The sequence below is a fragment of the Hippopotamus amphibius genome, chromosome 2 (genome assembly GCF_030028045.1).
Source record: "Hippopotamus amphibius kiboko isolate mHipAmp2 chromosome 2, mHipAmp2.hap2, whole genome shotgun sequence".
Classification (NCBI taxonomy): Eukaryota; Metazoa; Chordata; class Mammalia; order Artiodactyla; family Hippopotamidae; genus Hippopotamus; species Hippopotamus amphibius.
In genome coordinates this window covers 200,709,824-200,736,325 of record NC_080187.1, presented here as the reverse complement: position 1 = coordinate 200,736,325, position 26,502 = coordinate 200,709,824, and the positions used below count along the sequence as shown (strand labels likewise).

The following is a 26,502-nucleotide window of genomic DNA, read 5'->3' as shown; positions in this document are numbered from 1 at the left end:
CTACAATCAGTTTGAATCAGGATTTAAACAATGTCAACACATTTGGTTACTACAGATAAATACTCTTAATCTTTCTTTTTTACAATTGCCTATCAGTAATTATGAAAAAGCCTAACAAACAAACCAATTAATTCACATTTGTAGATTCTCCAGAACCAAACCCAATCTAATACATTTACGGTTCCCTTTGTTTGCAGCACTCTTCTTCCAAATTGTCACTATGGCTGATTCTTTCTAATCACTGATGGCAAATCAAATGTTACCTCTAAAAAGAGGCCCTTCCTAACCTCTCAATGCACAGTAGAGCCCCACTTTCATTCACTCTCCATTACATGCCCCTGTTTTCTTCATGGCACTTACCACTACATAAAGCTATTGTTTATTGTTTCCCATAGTAAAATGTCCGCTCCATGAAGGCAGAGTGCCTTCTTCACTGAAGGCCAAGAATAATGCCAAGAACATGAGACAATAAATATTTACAGAATGATTAAATAGTAATGCAGTGCCTCTATCTAAAATATAAGTTCAGTTTAGTATTTGTTTTTCAACATTTGTAGCTCACTGTTTATGTCATGGTATAAATGAGTACCTGCAGAAACTCGGGACAGCTATTACCAAGACACTATGAGATGCAGCCAATAAAGAAAAGAGGTGTAAGGCATTCAAATGTATTTCTGGACTTTTACTGAACAATGATTACAGGTTTCTGAAAGAAAAATTATTCAGAATGATTTAAAGCACATTACCAGGAGTAAAATAAAGTTGCAATTTTTAGCATCATATGAGAGCTAATCATGAGTAGTACCTACAACGGGACAGAAGCATTATCTAGAACAACAAACATGGCTCAATTGTAGTTTGTTTGTTTTCCCCCGTCTCTAATGTACACACACCATGAAGGAATTTATACTCTCAGCATAGCATTTCTTTCTGGAGACTGGACCATGATGAATACAATTAATACCAACAGCACGTAACTAAAAATGCAAATCATTACACTTGGGACCTAGAGAAAACTAGAATTATCTATCCCACACTTCTCATTTAACAGTTGAGAGAGATCTAAAGCCCCAGATAGATGTCAGCAACAAAGTCACAGATCTAACGAACAAGCAAAGCTAGATCTAAAATCCAGATCTCCTGTCACTAGCCCTATACTCTTTCATAAGATATTGTCACCCACAGAATGTTAATATCAAGTTATAATATACTTTACCATCATTTTTAGTACTGTCACTTTTTTCTTCCTATTGAAATCCTAGCCACTGGGGGAAAAGTCAAAATAAGGGCACATATAATTATGCTCTAAGTAAAGCACGTTACAGAAACCCCTCTTTGACAAAATAATACAAGAAACGTCTAAAAAAATCTAATTGGTTTGATTAAATGAGGTTTTTATTCCACATTTTAAATTTTAAAGTGAAAATAACTATTTAGGAATATCTGCTGACTATTCCTTCGCTTTAAACAAGTAAATTGCTGACCTCTTATCTTAAAGATCAGTGCTGCAATTTTTTCCGATTATCTACAGAGTACCGAAGTGAAGTTTGTCAAGGTGGAACCTCCGCTACAAGGCCTTTTTCACCAAAATGAAATTATTTTTACTATATCTTTCTTCAAAAACCAACTCCAGTGAAAAAACTAACATACAGGTGACCAAAAGACACCAAATAAAAGGGAAAAAGTGACAGAAGGATCCATACACGTAAGATACAGCACCCCGATGATCAAGGAGAGACTGTACTCTTCCCAGTTTCCCTTCAAGATTGTTCAGACCAATTTACAAATACCCTCACCAGTTCGTAGAATACTACTCTGAATTGTAGAGGCAAACAAATGCACAGGAGAGGGATGTAATTTGTCCAAGGTTACATGACAAGAGATTGACGAAAGTAAAATAATTCAAGGCTTTAAAAATAAAAGTTTAAGATTCTTTTCAGAATGAAAGGGTTTCTTTCTCAGCCTACTTGTTTTGCCTCATAAACACTACCAAACACTACTGTTTCATATAGCAGTAACCTGTTTTACACTGACATGAAAGTTTTTACTAAAAAACATATGGTAACAAAGTATCAAAATGTAAATTTTCACCCTAGTAAAACCAGTACTACACAACTTCTATGTAATATCGAAATCACACAGTAACATTTGAAAGTAATGACACAAAAAAAAAAATGGGAAAGGAAATGGAACCTTAGCTTATCTTTTCCCCAGTCTGTTCTTTTTGGTTGAAGAGGTCCCTAAAACAAGAAAATTAAACATAAAACACCAAATGAAATAAAGTTTGGATTAAGTCAGGTTCAAAAAGCTTTATGAACTATAAAATGAAGTCTATGTCAGCTGGCATCTTACCACCCCAGAGAGTTCTAAATTCATACTGCACGTAAATCAAGAAACAGGAAAGCAGGCAATACAATGGAGTCACCCCACACTACAAACGTGAACAAACTAAATGAATACCCTATACTTCCTGGTATTTTTTAAACGTTAAAACTTAGACTTGAGTTAAGAACTTATCTGCAAACATCTACTATAATCTATTTAAGAACTATGGTGACAAACCTCTATTTCTGCAGCACGGAACAAATATGTCCACAACAACACTGCTACTGATTCTAAGTTCTCTAAGCACAATAATAAAAATATCAAGCTTCTTTTCTAATGACCAAGCAACCAACTCTATACAAAATCTGACGCGTCTATTTCTGCTGTTCCGCGGTCTGCGTTTCCTTGATCACAGAAGCAGGCAACTCCCTAACCGTCGGGGCTGACTTAGCGCCCTCCAACACCCCGGGTGCGGGTTACCTTCATCACTCCATTGTCAAATCGCACTCCCACGCCTCAGCCCTCCGCCCCCGTCCTAAGACTCTAGGGAGGGTCGAAAGAGGGAAAGAGAGCCCTCCACCCACAGTCCCTTCCTGAGGGGGGTGGGTGTGTCTGCAGACCAATGCTTTCCTCAGACACAATCAAATCCTCTGCGGAGACCCAGACCCCAAGTCACTACTGCGCCCGCAGCAGGCGGCCGGCCGCCGACCCCAGCCTCGCGCGGCCGCAGCCCTTCCTCTTTCTCCCCTGCAGCCCGGCCCCTCCCCCGCGGCGCGCACGCGCGGCCTCCAATCGCTCCCCTCCCCCCGGCCCCCTCACCTTAGTCATCAGCCACCCTCTTCCCAGGCTCCGGGAGTCACTGGCCCAGGAAGGAAGACAGGAGATGTATGGGGGGGAAGAGAATGCGTCGAGAGCCAGAGATCTGCGCCTCGGATGTTGGCCTGATAGGCCCCTACAGTCAAGAGCAGCGTCTGTCACCGCCACCACAACGGTACGAGCGGCAGCGCCTGGTTCGGCCCAGCTGGCCCGGCTTGGGTTCAGAATGCCTAATTTGGTCCCACGGGAACTCCCTTCCCGAAGCTGCGGCCGTTTCTATGCTGCGCAGATCGAACCGCTCGCCACCGTCGCCGCCGCTGCTGCTGCTGCTCTCCGGCCGCCGCCGCCGCCTAGCCAATCCCTCCTCTACCGAGCAAGCACGACACTCCGGGGCTTTACGACAGTTCGCAAAGTGAGAGCGCAGTAGCCTTCACGCCTCCATTAACATCTGTTTGTTTCTGCGCTTGCTCAGATTCTCGTTTCTCACCGTCCCGCCCCCTCTTCGCGGGCCCTCCCCCTTTGTGCTCGCTTTATCAGTCTGTTGGCGGAACCCGTCGATGTCATAAAGCTCATTATTTTGTTTTCGTTGGTGAAATGCGTTCACTATTTAAACAAAATACTGACTACATCTTGGCTAATTTTTTCACAACTAAAAGTTACAACTAACCACAGAATTGACTGTGCTTAAGGTAACAAACAAAAAACGTGTCTTTCACAGCAAATGATACTCAAATCATACTTGCCAATGACATAGATAATCATGGTACCGTCAAGGTGAATTTGCTTCTAGGATCCGATCAAAAATGGTAATAGCCTGGAAACTAAGTGTACAATCACATACACCTTATTTTTTTTAAAAAGCAGTAGATAGCAAATGCTTCATTATGTGCATTAGGAGGGTGAAGGGGAAAAGGATGTAGGCTTAGGAATCAGTCAAACTTCCTTTCAAATCCCAGTGATGCCAGACCTAGAGAATGAATTTATGGTTACCGCAGAGAAGGTGAGAGGGATAGTTAGGGAGTTTGGGGTTGACAAGTATACACTGCTATGTTTAAAATAGATGACCAACAAGGACCTACTGTATAGCACAGGGAACTCTGCTCAACATTCTGTAATAACCTAAATGGGAAAAGAATTTGAAAAAAAATTTTAAATTTTTTTAAATTCTAGTAAATTTTTTAAATTTTAAATTTTTTTAAATGTTTTTGAAATTTAAAATCCGAATTGTTTAAAAAAATCCCAGTGAAAATATTTTAAATTTTTTTCCAAAAATCCCCTTTTTGGAAATCTCTATTTCCAAAAAGGAAGGAAGGCAGGCAGGGAGAGAGAGAAGGAGGGAGAGAGAAAAGGAGGGAGAAAAGAAAGAAAATGTCAATTATACCTCAATTTTAAAAAACTAGAATAAAAGCATATCTAAAAAACAAACAAAAACTTCAGTTTCCTCTATAAACTAACATCATGAGATTCGTATGAGATTAAATAAGACAGTTTATATAATGCTTTGAACATTACTTACCAGTTAAGTGTTCAGTAAACACTGAGTCTCTCCCTTTGCCATCAACTTGTCTTTCTCAAACCCTTCCTTTGTTCGTTCATGTTCTCCATGTTGTTCAGTGGAGAAAATATTTTAAAATAATAATGATAATAAACAAGAAAGGGTAGCAGATTGTGTTGGGAAACCAGAAGAGCATTGGACTAAGATTTTTCCTCAAGCCTATTTTCTCACTCTAAATAAAAAGTTCTTCATCAGCTATCTTATCTATTGCCATGGTGTTAACTTTTATCAACTCATGACTTCTCAAAGTCGTGTATTTCCAGACTGAACCACTTCTCTAAAGCTCTTGACCTGTGCTCTTCAGTAAGGTAGACACTAGCCACATGTGGCTGTTGAGCACTTGAAATATGGCTTGTACAAACTGAGAAGTGCTGTAAGTGAAATCTATGCAGCCAATTTCAAAGATAGAATACAAAAATATAAAAATCTCAGTAACTTTTAATATTGATTACATGTTGAAATAATAATTTGGCTATATTGGGTTAAATCGATGGTTCTCAAAAAGGGGTGATTTTGTACCCTCTCCTCTTCCCCTACCCCCGGAGACATTTAACAATATCTGGGGGAAAAAAAAAACTATATCTGAAGACATTTTTGGTTGTCACAACTTTGGGGGCGGGGAGGGGGGAGCTGCTGGCAACTACTAACAAGAGGCCAGGGATGCTGCTAAACATTCTGCAATTCACTGGATAGCCCTATACAGCAAAGAATTCTCTGGCCCAAAATGTTAATAGTGCAGTTGAGAAACCCAAGGATTAAAATTAACTTCAACTATTTCTTTTACTTTTAAAAATATGGCTACTAGAAAATTTTAAATTACATTTGTAACTTACATTATACTTCTGTCAGAGAGCACTGACTGGGATCTAGACCCATATGGCTGCTTATTGGATATGTCATTTCCACTTTAATGTCCCACAGGCATTTCTAACACATCATGTCCAAAATAAATAAATGAATATACGTATATGGTGTTTAAACCCCATCCATCTCAGTCTTCCCTATCTCAATCAATAGGACCAAGCTATCTAACTGGGAACATAATGGTCATCTTTGATGACTCTCTCTTCCTCACTTCCTACCTCTAATCAGTCAAATAAGTCCTTCCAATTCTGCCAATGAAATATCTCAAAGATCGAAAATGGACCCATTCCTCTCTGTACTCCTCATCAGTCCAGATCTCTAGCATATTTAGTACTATTCATTTATTTAAGGAACATTTATCAAGTACTTACTATGCGCTAGACATTTGCAGCACGTTATGAGTGCTAGATACATAACCACTGCTTTACTTGCAGTATTTTACAAGACCTAGAAAGCAAACCCGCTATTTACACTATAATGTGGAAGGCACAGGATGGTATACTCATGCTCTGAGAACACAAAGATGGAACACTGTAGCCAAACCAAGAGAAGGTAATGTTTAAATTTTGCAACATGAATGAAGACAGTTAAATAAAGCAAAGAGAGATGGCATCCCAGGCAGACAGATCAGCACATGCTAAGCTACAGAATCCTTTAGTTGAGACAACATGAGACAATTTCTCTACTAGGACCTACTGAATGTGTCATGCAAGGAAACTATCAAGAGATGAGGGAGGCAAAGTAGATAGAAATGTATTAAGTAAGATTTTTGCTAGGATAAGGAATTTGAACTATTTTACATTTAAAACTATGGGAACCTATTAAAGGAAATCAATCAGAGGAATAATAATCAGATTTGACTATTAGAGACACCATTATATAAGCAAAGTAGAGGATAGATTGGAGAAGGGCAAGAGTAGAGGGGCAAAGACCAGTTGGAATTGCAGGTAAAAAGTGATGAGGGAAGTAGAAATGAGAATGAGAAGGAAGGGACAGATATGGAAGGTAAGAAGATTGAAAAACTAAGTGGTTAAAGGAGGTAAAGGAGGAGTATCTCTGAGGCTTCCAGATTTATGGTAAGTGGTTGGGTGGTGGTGCCATTCAAAAAAGAAACACAGGGTTGAAAAACCCAACTTTGGGGAGTTGGGACTTTGAATTGGGTGGGATGAGGGAGGAGGGTGAGAGAAAGGAAAGTATTACTTCTTTATTGGGCAAGTTGAGTACGAAATATCTAACATTTACCCAAAGTGGAGAGTCCAGTTAAGCTGTTGGACATATGTGTCTGAAGCTTAGGAGAGAGGTGTGGGCTGAAGACAGAGATTTGGACTCAACTTATATGTGATAGCCAAAACAATAGCTTTGATGAGGTCTTACAGAGTATAAGTGAGAGGAGACAGATACCTGGGGAAGTCTGATATTTTGAGTTGAAGAATGAAAAGGAGTCCTAGAAGGATATGGATGGGCCGGAACACAGGGAGAAACAGGTAACAAAAAGGACCAATAAAAAAAAGGTTTCAGTAACGACGAGAGTGATGAAAGGTATGAAATGTCTGTTAGTTTGGCAGTATGGAGATCTGTGAGTAGGAGCAGTTTCAGCAACTGATCTGCATTTTAGAACAGAGGTTCTCCATTGTGGTTGATTTTGACCCTCGGGGGTTATTTGACAGTGTCTGGAGATATTTTTGGTTACCACAACTAGGTAGATGTTACTGACATCTAGTGGTTAGAATCAAGGAATGCTGCTAAATATCCTACACAGGACAGCCCCCACCACAAAGAATTAATCTGACTCAAAATGCCAATACTATCCAAACTGAAAAGTCCTGTTGGAAGGGACTGAACAGTGTAGTTGAAATCATCAGTACTTCCTCGTGAAATTGGTAGTAAATAGAAAAAGAAAGACACATATCTAGCAGGATATGGCGTTTAAAAAGTGGGGAGACTTGAATCCTACTGGTATATTGAAGGGAAAAAAACCAGCTGAGAAAGAGAGGTGAATGACAGGGAAGTAAAGAAATGCTCAATGGATGCAGAGGAAATGGGATGCAAATCTAAGATGGAAGAATTAGCCTTGAATAGGAGAAGGGCTAGTCCTTTCCCTGAAACACGTGGGGAGGAGGAGGAAATGATTGTATAAATGAATTGTTTGTTAGCTTCAGGGGGCAAGTTGAGGGCTTGCTCCTGGAATGGCCTTGATATCTCTGCGAAATGTGAGGTAAGGCCATCTACAAACCTCAGGTTTGGAAATGGCTGGGTGGAGAGTAATGAGAAGAGGGAGATTTAAAACATTAGAATAGTCACTAACATGATGGCAGGGCAGATAGTACATGAGCAACAATTCAAAGGCAGGAAGCCCAGAGCAGAAAAGGGGTGAGACTGCAAGGACAGGTGCCATGGATTGTATTTGGGGGAACAGTGGCAAATTATAGGGGTGGGAGACATCTCGCATCTGAATTACACACAATAGTTTCCTGATTTCTATGTTTCTACTCCCACCAGCATCACCCCACCACTCCCAATCCCATCTTGAACCACTACCAGACTATGGCAGAAACTGGGACACTAAGTGAAAATTCTTCAATGGTCCTCCATCACCTTCAGGATAAAATCCAAAATCCTTAGCTTGGCAAATAAAGCTCTTAAAAATCCAGCTCCAGGGCCATTTCACACCACCTCTTTCTACAATCCTACTCCTTGCCCCCACTTAGACTTCAGCAGAATTCTCAAACTCCTTGCAATCCTCTAGAAAAAGTATACTGTTCCAATATCTTCCTGCCTTTGCACCTACTATTCCTTCTGTTCAAATATCCTCACCCTCTCCCCCACATCCCCCACCCCTGCTTCATCTGCTTAGCAAACTCTTATCCATTCCTCAAAGCCCTCCTCCATGAAGCATTTCCACACCTCTTTCCCTCTACTCCCACAACAGACCTAATAATTACTCCCACTTCTGTACTCTCTTCAATCTTTGTATATATTTCTATCAGAAGTACTATACTTATTTATATATATATACCTGTCTGTTCCAAAAACTAAGATCAAAAATATATATAATGTCCTTCTCTCTTTAGCAGAAAAATATCACTCAAAAATATTTATTGAACTTACTGAAAAAGAAGATTGGGGCTCTACACACTTGTGGTTGCCAAGGGGGTGGTGGGGGTTGGGGGAGGGATGGATTGGGAGGTTGGGATGAGCAGATGCAAACTATTATATATAGGATGGATAAACAACAAGGTCCTACTGTATAGCACAGGGAACTACAGTCAATATCCTGTGATAAACCATAATGGAAAAGAATATGAAAAAAAGAGTGTTTATATATGAATCACTTTGCTGTACAGCAGAAATTAACACACAACATTGTAAATCAACTATAGTTCAATAAAATAAATTTTCAAAAAGAGATTGGGGTTCTAGTCTCAATTCTGCACTAAGAAAACAGAAATTCTTAGTCTTAAATCATTTGAACTCTTCCAAAAATTAAGTTTACTTACTGTGGAAAGATCAAGGCTATTTAACATATAGTCCAAACCAAATTCTGCCTGCTGGGAACTGCAGCAAAATAACGTTTACCAAATTAATCTGCACCCATGGGCCAGTAGTGCCTAACTATCTAGTAGACAAGAATTTAAGGAGCTTGTTCTAAACATGAAAATATGGAGCTGTGTTAATGGATCACCTGCAATAAATGGGAAAAAAGGAAATTTTCTACAAATTATCAAAGTCATAGGGAAAGACTTATATGCCCACCATCCATTGCATAAATACTTCATAACCGCGTAAAGTCTGCAAGTGAGAGTATGCTTACATGGCCAGATTTGTGAGCTCTTTGGAAGAAAATGAAGCAAAGATTGGAGATTTAATGCAATGAGTTAGGGGACTTGGGGAACTTGTTGAAAATATTTACTAAAGTATTTCCTCAGATGAAAAGTTTTTGGAAGAATTAAAAGGATCTAAGAGATGCACTGGTCAGGACATTCAGTGATTCACATTTTACTTTCTTATTGATGTACCAAGGTATCACTGGAATTTGAAACCAGAAGGAAAATTTTATAGATGCCACAACACTGCTGATTTAGTTGAGGCAATGCAGGTCCTCATTAAAATTCTATATATATAATCTAATTTCAGACTATAAGATTGCAAACAGAGACTATGTTTAGTTTGAAGATTACAATCTTTATTATACATATTGAGAGAGACAGAGACAGAAAAACAGGAACAGAAAGTGAAGAGTCATTAGGCATGGCTCTTATTCTTACTACTAAACTTTTTGAAGTCAATGAAATCATTTTGAAAAATTGAAGAGTTATTGGTGGAAAAATAACTTCAAAAGACAGGATAATTTTCATGAGTATTTATCATTTTTAAAGTTTCTCTGATTGTCTTTGGAATGCAACTTTCAAGATATATGTGAGTTGTCAAGCACTAATATTATCTGTGTGCTCAGTTTTTGAAAAACAGAAGTAACAAATTATAGACTAACAAGAATACACAGCATGCCTAGAATTTTGTAGACAAACATTTGAAACTTTGAGTATCCTGAAATATTTCTGGCTATCTGACCAAATTCTGGGCATGCTTGAGGCCACGTGGTTCTGTGAAAGTATATTTTAAAATAAAACTGTAGAAAAATAAAAGAGAAAGCTACCATTCACCTATGGTTATGTAAGCCTAGCATCACACTGAGGTTTCCAGATTGATTGACAATTGTTCTCAGAATAGTTTAGTCTGGTAATTACTAGTATTTTTACACACTTTGTCAAAATTGGTCATAGGCTTACCAATTAACTTTTACAATAAGTTGTTTAAACTCTTTTTAGAATGTTTTGCAGTGTTTTTAAAAACCATGATTTCTAAAGGATTCACTTCTGTAAGCAATAAACAAAACTTTACAGGGTTATAATCATTAAAAATTTAGGCTTGGGCTTCCCTGGTAGCACAGTGGTTAAGAATCTGCCTGCCAATGCACAGGACGTGGGTTTGATTTCTGTTCTGGGAAGATCCCACATGTGGAGGAGCAACTAAGCCCATGCACCACAACTACTGAGCCTGCACTCTAGAGCCAGCGAGCCACAGCTAATGACCCCATGCTCCACAACTATAAAAAGCCCACGTGCAGCAACGAAGCCCCAACGTAGCCAATAAATAAAAATAAATAAATAAATAAAAATTAAAATAAAAAAAAAGTTAGGCTTATACTCTCCAAAGTCCCTTAAAGCTCTAACATTTCATGGTTTGCTTCAGACCTAATAAGATTTTTGTGAACGCTGTGAATATTACAGTTTCAAACGTGATTTACAGACTGGTAAATTATTTACAAATTTGGAACAGGAAATTAAGATTTTCTATGCACTGGCTTATTATTTATAGGTGATATAAAGTTTTCCAAAAGCACTAAATGTTTCCCTAAACTATATTAGTATTTATTTAATTGCCTAACATGTATCTCCACTATGATTTTGGATTATAAGATTGTAAACAGAGATTGTGCATTGTTTACTTTATAGACTGTACAAATATATCAGTACATTTAAAACACTGATACATTTGGGGAATATTCAGAAGGAAGGATATAAAAGAAGAAAGAGAATGAAATGAAACTTTCCATGTAATAAGAGTAAATTTTAAAAATATGTAACAACTTAAATCTGAATGCCTTTAATACCCAGCATTTTTTAAAAATAAATTTTATTATTTATTTATTTATTTATTGTCTTCGTTGGGTCTTTGATGCTGCACACGGCTTTCTCTAGTTGCTGCGGGGGTGGGGGGGTGCTACTCGTCATTGTGATGTGCGGGCTCCTCCTTGTGGTGGCTTCTCTTGTTTGTGGAGCCTGGGTTCTAGGTGCACTGGCTTCAGTCGTTGTGGCTCAGAGGCTCAATAATTGTGGTGCACGGGCTTAGGTGCTCTATGGCATGTGGGATCTTCCTGAAACAGGGATTGAACCCGTGTCACCTGCATTGGCAGGAAGATTCTTAACCACTGCGCCACCTAGGAAGTCCCAGTATTCGGGACTTCTGATAAGATTTTAATTATTTTTAACTTTTGATGGAGCATAAGTCACTATTAAAACTACTGTTTCAGAAATTTGGAAAGATTGGAGATTTTAATTTTAGATCTTTACTTTGAAATTTATCTCAAGAATTTTAAGTTGTGAAAATATAAATTGGTCAAAGTTGATTATAACCAAACTCTGAAAATGTATTTATTTGGATTATAAGGATAACTAAAACCTTTCTACCCTGAACCCTTCAAACACTAATTTAGGATTGAGTTAAACTAGGAAAGAGTGCCACCTACTGGATCAAAATTACACCTCAACATTATTTTCAGGACATCTAAAGTTCTAGCATCAAAAATGTATTTTTTATTTTTTATTTTTTTAAATGTATATTTTAAAGAATCTTCATACAGAAAATACCCTCTGAAAATTTTTTTGACTAAATATTTCCTCCTAGTAGAAGAATAACAAACTGGTTATGCGTGTTTATCATGCCCAACATCACCTGACAAAGGACAAAGGAATCAAAATGGTACAAACCCAAAACAAGAGAGTGGGAGCAGATCATGAGCAAACGAGTTATTCTACCAAATATCTGGACAGAAATCAGTTGGAGAACTGGTGACTGTTGAGGTAGAGTGAAGAAAAAGCGACACCATGAAATACTATCAGAGGGCTGCACTACTTAGGTAGCTGATACGCCTTGCAGAATACACCAGAGGCTAAGGACTCAGGCTAAAGACAAAGGATGCCAAAGAAAAAAATGTAGAAATGAAAAAGATTAATTGTAAGTCTGTATGTGGCATGGTCAAACCTCTCTACGCCTCTCTTCATCACGTAAAGAATGTATAGCATCTAGATTTTGAAGTCCTAGCCTAAAAACAAGGGCAGGAAGTTCTGGGGGGAGGAGGGAGGAAAGCAAGAAAGAAAAGAATAGAAAAAACAAACAGACTGAACTAGTTGAGGAGATCTAGAGCAGCTGGTGTGACAGCCCACACTAAATGCTTCAATTTGAATACTAATAGGTCTCACCTGCTAACACCTCCCTGGCAGTAGACATCATCCTTTTACACGTTTAGTTTTTATACTACATAATTTTAAAATATTTATTGAAAACCAAGATATGCCAGGTATTTGAGGAAAATCTGTAATGCAAAAGAGACCAAGCTAAACATTGAAAGAAACTGCAGAGAGTAGAGATAATTTAACACAGAGAAGGGGAAAATATTTTAACCCCACTAATATTCTCAGAAATTTTTAAAAAGTGACACTGCATTCCTATAACAAAAAAAAGAGATGCTATGAAAAAAGCAAGAAAGAATGCTTGGAAATTAAAATGATGATTTCTAAAATTAAACATCAATAGCAAGTTTGAAAGATAAAAGCAAGAAAATCTTCTAGGATGTAAGACAAAAAAGGAAAGGAATATGGGAGAAAAGGTAAGAGTTATAAAGGACCAATCCTAGAGGTAAAATACCTAGTAGAAATTCCAGAAGGGGAGAACAAAGAATATGTAGAGAAGAAATTATGAAAGAAGTAATAAGAAATTTCCCAAATTGAAGATTTCTGAAGTTCTAAAATTGTTTATTCATTCATCTCTCGAGGGACACTCAGGTTGTTTCTACCTTTCGGCTACCATGAATCATGCTGTTATGAACATTCATATAGAAGTCTCTGTTTGAGTCCCTGTTTTCAATTCTTTTTGGTGTGTATCTATGAGTGGAAATGTTGGGTCGTACCATCACTCTATGATTAGCTTTTTGATGAATCATTTTGCTCGAACAATTTTCCATAGTGGCTGCACAATTTTACATTGCTATTAGCAAAATATGAGGGTTCCAATACCTCCATATCCTGGCCAACACTTGTTATGTCTGTCTTTTTTATTACAGTCATCCTGGTGGGTGTAAAGTGGCAGCTCATTGTGGTCACACTGTTTTGTTTTCTTAGTGGTTACTTTAGAAATTCCTTAACAAAACCATCCTTACTTAATAAAACCTAATATTGTTATCTTTCTTATCCTTCTGGGGAAGAATCTATAAACAGTGTGACCACATTTACCACATACACCCCAACATGCACACACATCACTTGTGCTGTTTTTGTCCTATATTATTGTAATTTTATATCATTTAAATGCCACACTGTTGTTTCTTCACACCCCCTACTTTCACAGTCAATGTGAGTTAGATTTATTCTCATACTTATTTTCTTTGGTCTCTGTCACTTTCTGCACCTGATCTTTCACGCAAGATGATTTTCTTTCTGAATGACGAACCACTTATAGAATGTTTTTTATACTGTATCTTCTGTTGGCGATATCTTTTATTTTTCTCAAAAATGTATTAATTTTGCCTTCTTTATTGCAGTATATCTAGAGGGGTAGTTATTTTCTTACAGCACCTTGGAGATAACATTTCACTGTCTTTTGAAGCTCTTGTCATTGAGATGTCATTAACTTCTTCAAAGTTAATGTCTTTTTTTTTTTTTTTTGGCTGTTTTAAGATTTTTACCTCTGTTTTGATTTACTAAAGTGTCATTTTCATGTGTTTAGTTGAGGATTTATTTTTATTTTTATTTATTTTGCTTAGGCTTTGTAGGGCTTCTTGAATCAGATTATTAACAATCACCTCTTCAAAATATTGCCTCAGATCCGTTCTTTCTCTCTTTCTTCTGGGACTTCAACTGAGCACGTTAGGTCCCCTCACTGCATCGGATACATCGCTCATCTTTATACGGTATTACCTGTTTTTTAATTACTCCTTGCTTTATTCTGCATAGTCAGTCACCTAATTTGCTCTTCATTTGTTACTAACCCACTAATCAAAATTTTTAAAATTTGGTATTAAACTTTCACTTCTGGATTTCATCCCCCTCCCCACCCCCCACATCTGTTATGTCACTTTTCTAGAGTTTACAGTTCCCTGCTAAAATTTTCAAATTTGATTTTGTCCCTTGAATACAGTAATCGTAGTGTTTTTTCTGTGTGTGTGTGTGTTTGTTTTTATGAAGTCTGTGCCTCATAATTCCAATTTCCGGGTCCCTGTAAATCTTTTTCTGCTATTTGTTTTTCCTGCTGGTTCAACTTCATGGCATCTTTTGTCTCTCTGTGTGCCTCTTTATCTTTGATTATTTTCAGAACCCTGTGCTTGAACTTTTATTATAGACATCACCCTAGATCTGTTATTGGTGTTAACTTCCTGCACAAAGGGGTTTTGTAGGTATCTGCTGGATGCTCAAGGTGCCCAGCAGTGCCAGACCAAAGTGTGGTTTGCTGCATCACCACAGGATGTGAAGGGAGACAGCAACCCATACCCTTTCTCCCAGAGAATAGACTGTCATGGCCCGAGCACAAAGTTGGTGAGCTCCATTTACCAGTCTTCATTCCTTCAGCCCAGCAAGGCTTCCATAAATTCAGCTTAGTCTTTCAATTGACTTCTTAGGATTGGCATACATACCTAGGACAAAAGTGTTCCTGAAACTAATGTAATGTTATGTGTCAAATTATACCTCAAATTTTTTTTTGAAGTACTCCTAGATGGCTTATGTCTTTGGACCCCAACCTCTCCCTTAACTTGCCTTGTAATTTCTTGCTAAATTATTAGCTGTTTCATGATTTTAAGAAGACATTATAGCCTATCTAGCTTTTAAGTTATATTCAGGGGGAAGATAGGTACAAATTATCTAGTTTACAATAATTTAAAGCTAAATAACCTGCCTTCAAGTTTCAGTCTTGCGGGTTTCCATTTAGTTCTCAGTGTATGTCACTCTCTCCCTAAGTAATTTTATATGCTACTTCATGTATAAGCTGATATCTCAAAATTTTATATCTTTGCCCACATATTTCTTAAGCATCAGATATATGTATATTCAACTGCCTATTCTACATCTCCACTTGAGTGACCCACAGGAACCCCCAAACCCAACATGCATAGAATTGGATCTGTGTCAGTGATTCCAGTCCATATACATAATATATGTATTCTAGTAATATGTATATTATTTCATTCAATTTCTAAATCTTCCAGCTGGCATTATCAGCAAAGTGATCCCTACTGGGATCCCTTGCTGATCCCTAGTAAGATTGAATGCTTTCATTTGCTGTCATGCCAGATTTACGGCAAAAGAATCAGAGAGTATAAGTAATTTTCCAAAAGTCAAAACCAGTATTTAAAAATCCAGATCTGGATTTCTGCTTCCTGCCATGAGGAAATAATAGGCCACCATTGTCCTGACTTAAATCATCAAAAAATCAGACTGGATATTTGAAACAACCGTTTTGAGATACTAGAAGACAAGCAGCATAGGTTAGTGATTCCAAGAGAACGGAACTAACAAGGTGAAACTGTAAAGTGCCTCCAGCCTTAAGAGAGTTTCCAGACATTGAGAGGTGGAACCCAAATAGACCCCATTGGTTCTACTGAGTTGAAGGGACAGAGATTCGGGGTGGGGGGCAAGCAGCTAAAATTTACATGGCAGACAACCAGAGAAGAGGAAGCTGTACATGTAGAGAGGGGAAGCTCATAAGAATAGAAGAGGGACTGCTTGAGTCTTGGACTAACTACTGATCTACACATGCCTATGAGTAAACTAAGGATAGGAAGAGAGCCATCAGAAGAGAATGCGTGAAACATCTCCAGAACTCAAATAAGACTGTAAATACTTGTGTTTTCCATCAGTCAGAGTGGGAAGACCTTCAAACACATGGGGGCATAGAGACTTCAGAGGATTATTGCCTCATTAGTGGGGCCAAATTAGGCCCCAAATAAAGGCTGTCTGGATTCATCCAATGAATGCTTGTACAATGAATGCATGTACAGTGCTTAAAAGCAAGCCTCAGAAAGACCACATTTATTTCAAGTACTTTAATGGGTTCCCACAACAAAGCCCAAATAATTAAAGCAATACAAATAACCCAGCACTCACGAATGTAGAACTTCCAATATTTATGGTCCAAAAAACATGGCCAAGAATGCAAAGAGGCAGGAAAATAGGACCCATAACCAGGGGGGAAATTATTAACAGAAACAGATGCTAAAATTACACAGATGACATAGTTGGTAGACAAGGAAATTAAAACAACTATTTTAAATATACTTCATTTGATTAAGAAAGTAGAGGAAACATGAGCATGATAAAAAAATAAATAAAAGGTAAAAAACACCCACATCAAATTTCCACAGATGAAAAATACAATATCTGAAATACAAAATACTTTAGACAGGATTACAAGTAAACCTGAAGAAAAAATAATAGAAACTATTCAAAATGAAGCACAGAAAAAAAAAAGAATGGGAAAAAATGAATAGAGCATCAGTGAACTATGAGAAAATATCAAGTAGCCTAATATATGTATAATTGGAGTCCCAGAAGGACATATGGGGTGGACAAAGTTGAACAAGTTGCAGGATATATTCCAAATCTGGTGAAAACTATGAACTCACTGATCCAACAGGTTTTTATCAACCCTCAAGCAAAACAATACACACATAATAAATTGCTAAAAATCAATGATTAAATCTTAAAAGCAAACATAGAAAAAGACATGACATACAGAAGAAAAAAATGCAAGAAAGACAGCCCACATTTCATTAGAAACAATACAAGCAGAATGTGAGTGGGGTGCTATCTAAAAGTACTAAAGGAAAAAAATTGCCAACCAAGAATTCTATACCTAGCAAAAATATCTCTCAAAATATGTAGGGAAATAGGGACTTTCCTGGTGGTCCAGTGGTTAACACTCCCCGCTTCCACTGCAGGGAGCACGGGTTCAGTCCCTAGTCAGGGAACTAAGATCCTGAATGCTGTGTGGCACAGCCAGAACAAACAACAACAACAACAAAAATGTAGGAAAATAAAGATTTTTGCAGACTTATGAAAGCCGAGAGAATTTACCATCTTTAAGTTGGCACTATAAGAAACGTTCAAGTAATTCTTCAGGTAAAAGGAAAATGATACAGATAGAAATTTAGATATGCGTAAAGAGATGAAGAATAACACATATAGTAAATATGTAGATTAATATGAAATACTTATTTTATTATTTTTAAAGATAATTTACTGTCTAAAGCAATTGTCATAACAATATATTGTAGAGTTTATTACATATTCAAGGAAATTGCATGACAAAGGATGGGAGAAAAAAAGTAGAAGTATGTTGTTCCACAGTTCCTATTCTGTATATGTAGTATTTCAATATTATTTGAAGGAAACTTAGTTAAATATTTGTACTGTAAACCCTATATCAACCACTAAAAATAAAAAACAAAAGGAATAGCTTATTATCCAATAAAGTAAAACTGAATCATAAAAAAATTCTCAATTAATGCAAAGAAGTCAGGAAAACAGGGAAAAAAGAACAAAGGACATATGGGACAAACAGAAGACAAGACGCAATAAATAGAGAACAAGATGGTGGATTTAAACCCAATCATATAATAATTACAATCAATTTAAATGTATATGGTCTAAATAATCCAATTAAAAGGCAGAGATTGTCAGAATGGATGAAAAAGCAAGACAATTATATGTTGCCTACCAGAAACATACTCTACTCTTAAAGACACAGGTAGTTGAAAAGGAAAGGGATGGAAAAAGATATACTAAGCTAACACTAATGAAAAGAAAGTTAAAATGGTTATATTAGATAAAGTAGATTTCAGATAAACAAATATTATCATAATGTCACTTCATAATGATGAAAGGTACAAATTTATTAACAGACTATAACAATTCTAAATGTGTATGCACCTAATAACAGAGACTTGAACTACATTAATAAAAAACTGATAGAATGTAAATGACAAACACACAAATTAACAATTCATGCTAGATGTTTTAATACTCTGCTGTTGATAACTGATAGAATAGATATATTTAAAAAACTAGTAAGGATATGGAAAACCTGAAGAGCAATATCAAACAACTTGACCTACATTAAAAAAAAAGCATAATACACATTCTTATTGAGTGTACATGGTACATTTACCAAGTTATACCAGTTATATTCTATGACATAAAACTAGTCAATAAATTCAGAAGGACTGAATTCATACAAAGCATCTTCTCAACTTAAAGGAAGTAAACTAGAATTCAATAACAGAAAGATATTTGGAATATCTCCCCAAATAATTAAAAGTTAAACACAGCACATAAAGAACCAATGGCTCAAAGAAGATCACAAAAGAAAATTTTGAATGTTATGAACTAAATGAAAATAGAACCACAATTACTCAAAATTTATGGGATGCCATTAAAGCTGCATTTTCAAGGAAATGCATAGCATCAAATGTTTATATTAGAAAAGAAAAAAACAATATCAATGACCTGAGCTTCCATCTTAACAAATTAGAAGAGCAAATTAAACTGAAAGCAAGCAGAAAGGAGAAAATAAAAAAAATAATAATAAGGCATGTGGGTACCAGCTAGAGGGCTGTGGGGCCCCACACAGGGCCACAGGGGCTGCACAGCAGCTGGGCTGGAGGCCTCCATGGCTCCTTTGATTCCAGTGGCAACAAGGACTTGTTCAAGAAGTTTTCCTCAAAATTCATTTAGACTCCTCTTGACTATGGCATTTCTCAAGTTTTCCTTTTTTTTTTTTTGAGGATTTTGACAATTTTTAGGAGTACTAGTTAGAAAAATATTTCGGTATGAAAGATTTTCCTTAGGATGTCTCTTTACTTCCAGTCATCCAGGTTGGAATTCCTAATGCAGAATACCTCAAAGAAAACGAAGAAGGAGGACCATTTGCACTAAATATCCTGGATGGCCTTCTCAATAAAGCACTTGCAGATTTGCTGGACACTTCTGAAGTGAGCCAAGAAATCTATGACCTGAATGTAGAGCTTCCAAGGTCTGACTTCAGATCTTTCAGCCTGCTGTGTTTATTGGAAGACAACTCTGTTTGCTGAACAGAATGACTACACAGAAACCATCTTACAGAAAAGCACTGTACATGTGAAGCATCATTTGGTGTCTCAGTAGACGCTGAGGAATGCACTTCCTGTAGTGTTTGTTTGAGACAAGGTGCAGCTCTGGCTGAGATTGATTAGTTACTGGCAATTGCTGATTGTGGACCCTGGATGAAAAAGAAGACTTCATACAAAATGACTTAATAGATCCTACAACAGCCCATGATCATCTGATGTCATGGAATCTGCTGTGCACTCAAATCTGTGTGGACCCAATCATGAGACACTCAAAAAGCAAATAGGATACAAAAGGAAGATGAAAATGCTTGGAAGTTTGAGCCCAGTATGACCAAAACAAGAGCAGAAACAATTAGTTGAGTTGACAAAGCAGTAGAAAAAGAAGAAAACAAAGCCCCTCATGGATGATGACATCTCTCCCAAAGAGTATCTGCTGGGTATAATGAGTGTAGATGATCTAGATTATGCTAGTGCATTTTTGGAGGAGCACACACTAGAATATGAATGTGAACTATTGGAAGATAAATTGGAGGCAGAGAGAAGAGGTGACAAAAAGGAATCAAGTTAACTTATTACAGAATGTGAAGAAGTAAGTTTGTGAGACATTAGCTCTGCTGATAAACTTCTTTTGTGAAGTTAAACTGATGCAGACTAATACCTGCCATAAAAGTCTGTACTACGTTACAGCTACCATATGCTCTTGCAATCCTACTCCTGGGAATGTATCCAAGAAAACCATAATTCAGAAAGATACATGCACCCCAATGTTCATTGCAGCACTATGTACAATAGCCAAGACATGGAAGCAACCTAAATGTCCATCAACAGGTGAATGGATAAAGAAGATGTGCTATGTATGTGAGGAACATTACTCAGCCATGAAAAAGAATGAAATAATGCCATTTGCAGCAACATGGATGGACCTAGAGATTATCATACTAAGTGAAGTAAGCCAGACAAAGGAAGACAAATATCCGATGATATTGCTTATATGTGGAATCTTAAAAAAAATGATACAAATGACCTTATATACAAAACAGAAATAGACTAACAGACATAGGAACAAACTTGCGGTTACCAAAGGGAAAAGGGAAGGGGGAATAAATTAGGAGTTTGGGATTAACATATACACACTACTATATAAAATAGATAATCAACAAGGACCTACTAAATAGCACAGGGAACTCTATTCAATATTTTGTAATAACTTATAAGGGAAAAGAATCTGAAAAAGGATGTATATGTATATATAACTGAATCACTTTGCTGTACACCTGAAACACAATGTCGTAAATCAACTATATGTTAATTTTTTAAAAATCTGTACTTTTTGTTTATGTACTGTGTCATGATGTTTATACATATTATGAACTCTACTTTGGAAAACAAAAATTTTTAATATTTCAGATAGAAAAAAGAGCAGAAATCAATGAAATAGAAAACAAAAACAATTTTAAAAAATCAGTGAAACCTAAAACTGATTCTTTGAGAATATCAGTAATACAGATAAACCCATAACCATACTGTTTATGGGTTAATAAAAGAGAGAAGAAATAAATCATCAACATCATGAATGACACAGAGGATATCACATTAGATCCATACATTGACTTCACAGTTTTGGAACCTCCTTAAAGAAAACTTGAGGTTCAGATGGTTTCACTGGTGAATTCTACAAAATATTTAAGGAAGAAATAATGCCAGTTCTACATAAACTCTTGTAGAAAATAGAATACTGAATATATCTCAACTCATTTTATGGGGCCAGCATTACCCCAAACCAAAAATCAAACATATTAAAAGAAAATTTAGACCACCATCCCTCATCCCTCATGGACATAGGTGCCAAAATCCTTAACAAAATTTTAGTAAATCAAATCCAGCAATACATAAAAATGGATAATGTATCATGGCCAAGTGTGTTTAAACACAGGAATGCATGGTTGATATAATAATAAAAAAATCAGTCAATGTAATTCACCATACTCTCACACTAAAAAAGAAAAAACTATGTAATTATCTCCAATGATTCAGAAAAAAAATTATTTGACAAAATTCAATATCCATTCATGATAACTCACAGCAAATGAAAAATGGGGGGGGGGGGGCGGAACATTCCCTCACTCTAAAAAAAGCCATCTATAAAAAACCTACAGCTAATATCATACTTAATAGTGAAAGACTAATGACTTTTCCCCTAGGATAAGAAACAAAGAAAGTCAATGTCATAGCCTCTGAATCTTCCTCTGGCTTTGCAATTAGAGCCCGTATTTCCCTTTTTTGTCTTGATAAAATTATGTTTATATCCTCTATTAGAGCACTTATTACATTTTATTAATTAATCCATTTACCCTCTGTCTCTAACCCTACTGTGACCTTGTAAAATCTAAGTCCTTTGTTTTACCCACTTTTGTATGAACGTTTGTTGATTAATTCAATTAAGAGTCGTAAAGGGTCTTTTTTTAATAAATTTATTTATTTTATTGGCTGTGTTGGGTCTTTTTTGCTGTGCATGGGCTTTCTTTTTAGTTGCGGTGAGTGGGGGCTATGCTTCATTGTGGTGCGCAGGCTCCTCATTGCCGTGGCTTCTCTTGTTGCGGAGCATGGGCTCTAGGCACATGGGCTTCAGTAGTTGCAGCACATGGGCTCAATAGTTGTGGCTCACGGGCTCTAAAGCGCAGGCTCAGTAGTTGTGGCGCACGGGCTTTGTTGCTCCACAGCAGGTGGGATCTTCCTGGAGCAGGGATCGAACCTGTGTCCCCCACGTTGGCAGGCGGATTCTCAACCACTGCGCCACCTAGGAAGCCCAAGTGTCTTTTTTTTAAGGTATTTATTTATTTACATCGGCTGAATTGGGTCTTCGTTGCTGGCGTGGGCTTTCTGTAGTTGTGGAGAGCGGGGGCTACTCTTCATTTCAGTGCACAGGCTTCTTATTGTGGTGGCTTCTCTTGTTGCGAAGCACGGGCTCTAGGCGCGTGGGCTCTAGGCACATAGGCTCAGTAGTTGTGGCTCGCAGGCTTAGTTGCTCTGCGGCATATGGGATCTTCCCAGACCAGGGCTTGAACCCATGTCCCCTGCCTTGGCAGGAGGATTCTTAATCACTGTGCCACCAGGAAAGCCCCATAAAGGATCTTAAGGATCATGTAATTGAGTCATCCTATTTCCCACTAAAGTAAACCCTATAGAGATCAAGTAGTTTACCAATATGCCATAGCAATTTAGTTAGTAGCAATAATCAATTTTCTTTTTTTCACCTGAGGTACCATTTCTTGAACTGATCATTAAGTGAAGTCGGCTTTATTCACATTTTAAGTGAGACAATTATAGCTAAGAAAGTTTAAATTACTTGTCCAAGGTCAATATTAAGTGTTGAGTACAAAAAGACAAGATGTTTCACATTAAAAATATTTTTGTTGTTGGAGGAAGCATATTTCCCACTGCTTCACCTTTGGTTTATGCAATAAAACCTGTCTTAACAATGAGATCATGAACTTAGAGACGCAATCTAAAATTTTGAAACTATAACTTTTAAAATATGAAATACTAATTCCTTGCATTAAGTGCCACTTTAAAGGAACCATATTTTATTATATTTACTTATGTTTAAACATTCCCAATCCTATTTTCTAATAGTATTCTCAAGGGCTTATTACATGAACACATGTAATATCAAGGTAGAAACCTAAAACAATGAAAAATATATGAGGATAGGACAATTTAGCCAGAGGTAATTATGCAGAAATACCTACCGTAGAATCCAGACAAATTCTAGACAAGGGCCACAAATCTAGCTTTAGATTCCTTTTAGCCAAAGGCAATAGGGAAATGCAGTCAATTGCAAAATTCACAAGTATCGATAAGGTAATATGTCTCAGAAGAAGTGGAAATTTTCCTTACATTGAGATCTGAAAGAAATATTATTAAAGGGACACCGTGACCTTACATAAAAGTTAAAAACAAAGTGTACAATAAACCTTATATACAAGTTAAAAAACAAAACAAAACCAAAAAAAGGGACACTGTGTGACAGTAAACAGCATTCTTAATCACATGCCTGCAATGATCATCACGGTGAGTTTCATGAAGAGAAACAAGCCAAGGAGACATATATCACAGCGCGATCCTTCCATAACTCTTTAAGAAATTTATAAAGTCTCAAAATTAGATACTGTGAGTCCCCAAATTTGTCCCCTTTTTGAAATTGTTTTGCTATTCAAGGTCCTTTACATTTCCATATAAATTTGAGAATCAGTTTTCCAATTTCTATCAAAAAAGTACGGGATTTTAGTTGGAATTGGGTTGAATCTATAGATCAATTTGGATGTAACGGACCTTATATTATAAGGTAACAATAATCAAGACAATGTGGAAATCCTGTAAGGATGGATACACAGCTCAATAGAACACAAAGAGAGTTCAGTAACAGCTCAAAACATATATGTTCAGTTGATTTTCCACAATGTTGCCAACTTAATTCAATGGGGTAATTCATGTAATAACATGAACTTTGACTATTATACCATACACAAAATTAACTCAAAATGGATCAGAAGCTTAAGAGTTAAAACTATAGTACTTTCAGAAGAAAACATCAAATAAAACCTTTGTATCCTTGGGTTAGGCAACTATTTTTAGATAAGATGTAAAAAGCATTAATCATGAAAATAAAGATACACTGGATTTCCACAGAGTTTAAAAGTCCTATTCTTTGACAGTACTCCTAACAAAATAATGGTACAAGCTAGAGAACAAGAGAAAATATTTGAAAGTCATATATCTAAAAGAGGACTTATATGCATACTATTAAAAATATTTAAATCATAATAAAAACATCAGACAATGAACACAAATTTTATTATTTTATTTATTTATTTTTATACTTTTTTGGGCTCTCTGCATGCAGGATCTTAGTTCCCCAACAAGGAATCAACTCCTTGCATTGGAAGCACCTCGCCTTTTTTTCCTTTTAGCTCTTTATTGGAATATAATTGCTTTATTCTCTTGTACCAGCTTTTGAGGTACACCAAAGTGAATCAACTGTATGTATACATATATTCCCATATCCCCTCCCTCCCACGACTCCCTCCCACCCTCCCTGTCCAGGCCCTCTAAGGCATCACCCATCATCGAGTTGATCTCCCTTTGTTATACAGCAACTTCCCACTGGCTATCTATTTAACAGTTGGTAGTGTATATATGGCTATGCTACTCTCTCACTTTGTCCCAGCTTCCCCTTCGCCCCCCTGCCCCCCCAACCCCGTGTCCTCCAGTCCATTCTCTGCATCTGCATCCTTATTCTTGCCCTGTCACTGGGTTCATCAGTACCATTTTTTTTAGATTCCGAATATATGAGTTAGCATACTGTATTTGTTTTTCTCTTTCTGGCTTACTTTGCTCTGTATGACAGTCTCTAGGTCTATCCACCTCATTACATATAGCTCCATTTCATTCCTTTTTATGGCTGGGTAATATTCCATTGTATATATGTGCCACATCTTCTTTATCCATTCATCTGTTGATGGGCATTTAGGTGGAAGCACCTAGTCTTAATTGCTGGACAGCCAGGGAAGTCCCAATGAACCCAATTTTTAAAATGAGCAAAAGATTTGAACATACACTTCACCACATAGGCAGATGGCAAATAAGCACATGAAAATGTACACAAAATTATTAGGCATTAGAGAAATGCGAATTAAAATGACAATAAAATAACACTACGTATCTACTAGAATGGTTAAAATTTAAAAAGACTGAGCATATTAAGTGCTTATAAGAATTTACAGAGGGCTTCCTAGGTGGCGCAGTGGTTAAGAATCCGCCTGCTAATGCAGGGGACACAGGTTTGATCCCTGCTCCAGGAAGATCCCACATGCCATGGAGCAACTAAGCCCATGTGCCAAAAAACAAACAAACAAAAAGAATTTACAGCAACTGAAACCCTCAGATATTGCTGGTGGGGATGGAAAATGACATATCTGGAAAACAGTTTGGTGGTTTCTCCAGAAGTTAAATATATAATCACCATGCTACCTATTTCTAGGTACCTACTCAAGAAAAATGAAAACATATGTCTATACAAATACCTGCATGAGAATGTTTATGGTAGCTTTGTTCATAATATTCAAAACAATTCATTTGCCCATCAATTGGTTCATGGATAAACAAATTATGGTACAACCTTATTACGAAATCCTGCTCAGCCATTAAACAGAAGGAAGTAATAATACATGCAAGAACATAGTTGGAAACAAGTACTCACCTAGTGCTTACTTGGACTACTTAAATTACCTGAGTTTCTTAAACATTTAAGTTTAACATTAAATAAAAGTAATAATAATAAAAAGAACATAGTTGGAGCTCAACAGCATTAAGCTATGTAAAATAAATCAAAACTGAAAGATTTCGTGCTATATGATGCCATTTACGTGACAAACCGGAACAGGCAAAACAATGTGACAGAAGTTAGGTCAGTGGTTGCCAGCAACTGGGAATTCACCAACACTTGCTTCCAGGACTTGTGTTATTTCATCTCATATTTAAATATCCAATCCATTTGGAATTCATCCTGGTGTTAGAAATGGATTCACTTTGGTTATTAAAAATCCCAAATTTTGGGCTTCCTAGGTGGCGCAGTGGTTAAGAATCCGCCTGCCAGTGCAGAGGTCACGGGTTTGATCCCAGCTCCAGGAAGATCCCAAAAAAAGAAAAAAAAAGAAAAAAAAAAAATCCCAAATTTTGATATCACTACATACCTATTAAAACAGCTAAAATTTTTTAAGTGGCAATATCAACTACTGGCAACAATGTGGAAGATCTGGATGTCTCATAAATTGCTAGTGGGAATATAAAATGGTATAGTCACACTGGAAAAGAGTGGCAGTTTATCAAAAAATGAAACATACCACATAACTTTTTTTATTAACTTTTAATTTTTGACACAGCATTCACACTCCTGGGCATTTGTCCCAGGAAAATGACTTGAGTCCACACACAAATCTTTACACAA

The 26,502-nt window shown here is 36.9% G+C and overlaps 1 protein-coding gene and 1 pseudogene across 7 annotated transcripts in view; one reads left to right on the top strand and one right to left on the bottom strand.

The window, feature by feature from the left end:
* RNF111 (ring finger protein 111) overlaps nucleotides 1-3,547 on the bottom strand; it is a 93,709-nt gene extending 90,162 nt beyond the window's left edge. For 3 of the 7 annotated variants that reach the window (XM_057722569.1, XM_057722571.1, XM_057722572.1), the window contains exons 1-2: nucleotides 3,145-3,543; nucleotides 2,194-2,240 (exon numbers count right to left, since the gene is read on the bottom strand). In XM_057722569.1, coding sequence (XP_057578552.1) covers nucleotides 2,194-2,240; nucleotides 3,145-3,153 — 56 coding nt within the window. In that variant the 5' untranslated portion in view covers nucleotides 3,154-3,543. Of the gene's footprint in view, nucleotides 1-2,193; nucleotides 2,241-3,144 lie in introns of all 7 variants that reach the window. The other 4 variants (XR_009051402.1, XR_009051403.1, XM_057722570.1 and 1 more) reach the window with 3 other exon arrangements.
* Nucleotides 3,548-19,236: 15,689 nt separating this feature from the next.
* LOC130844696 (putative ribosome-binding factor A, mitochondrial) lies at nucleotides 19,237-19,827 on the top strand (annotated as a pseudogene).
* Nucleotides 19,828-26,502: the final 6,675 nt, after the last annotated feature.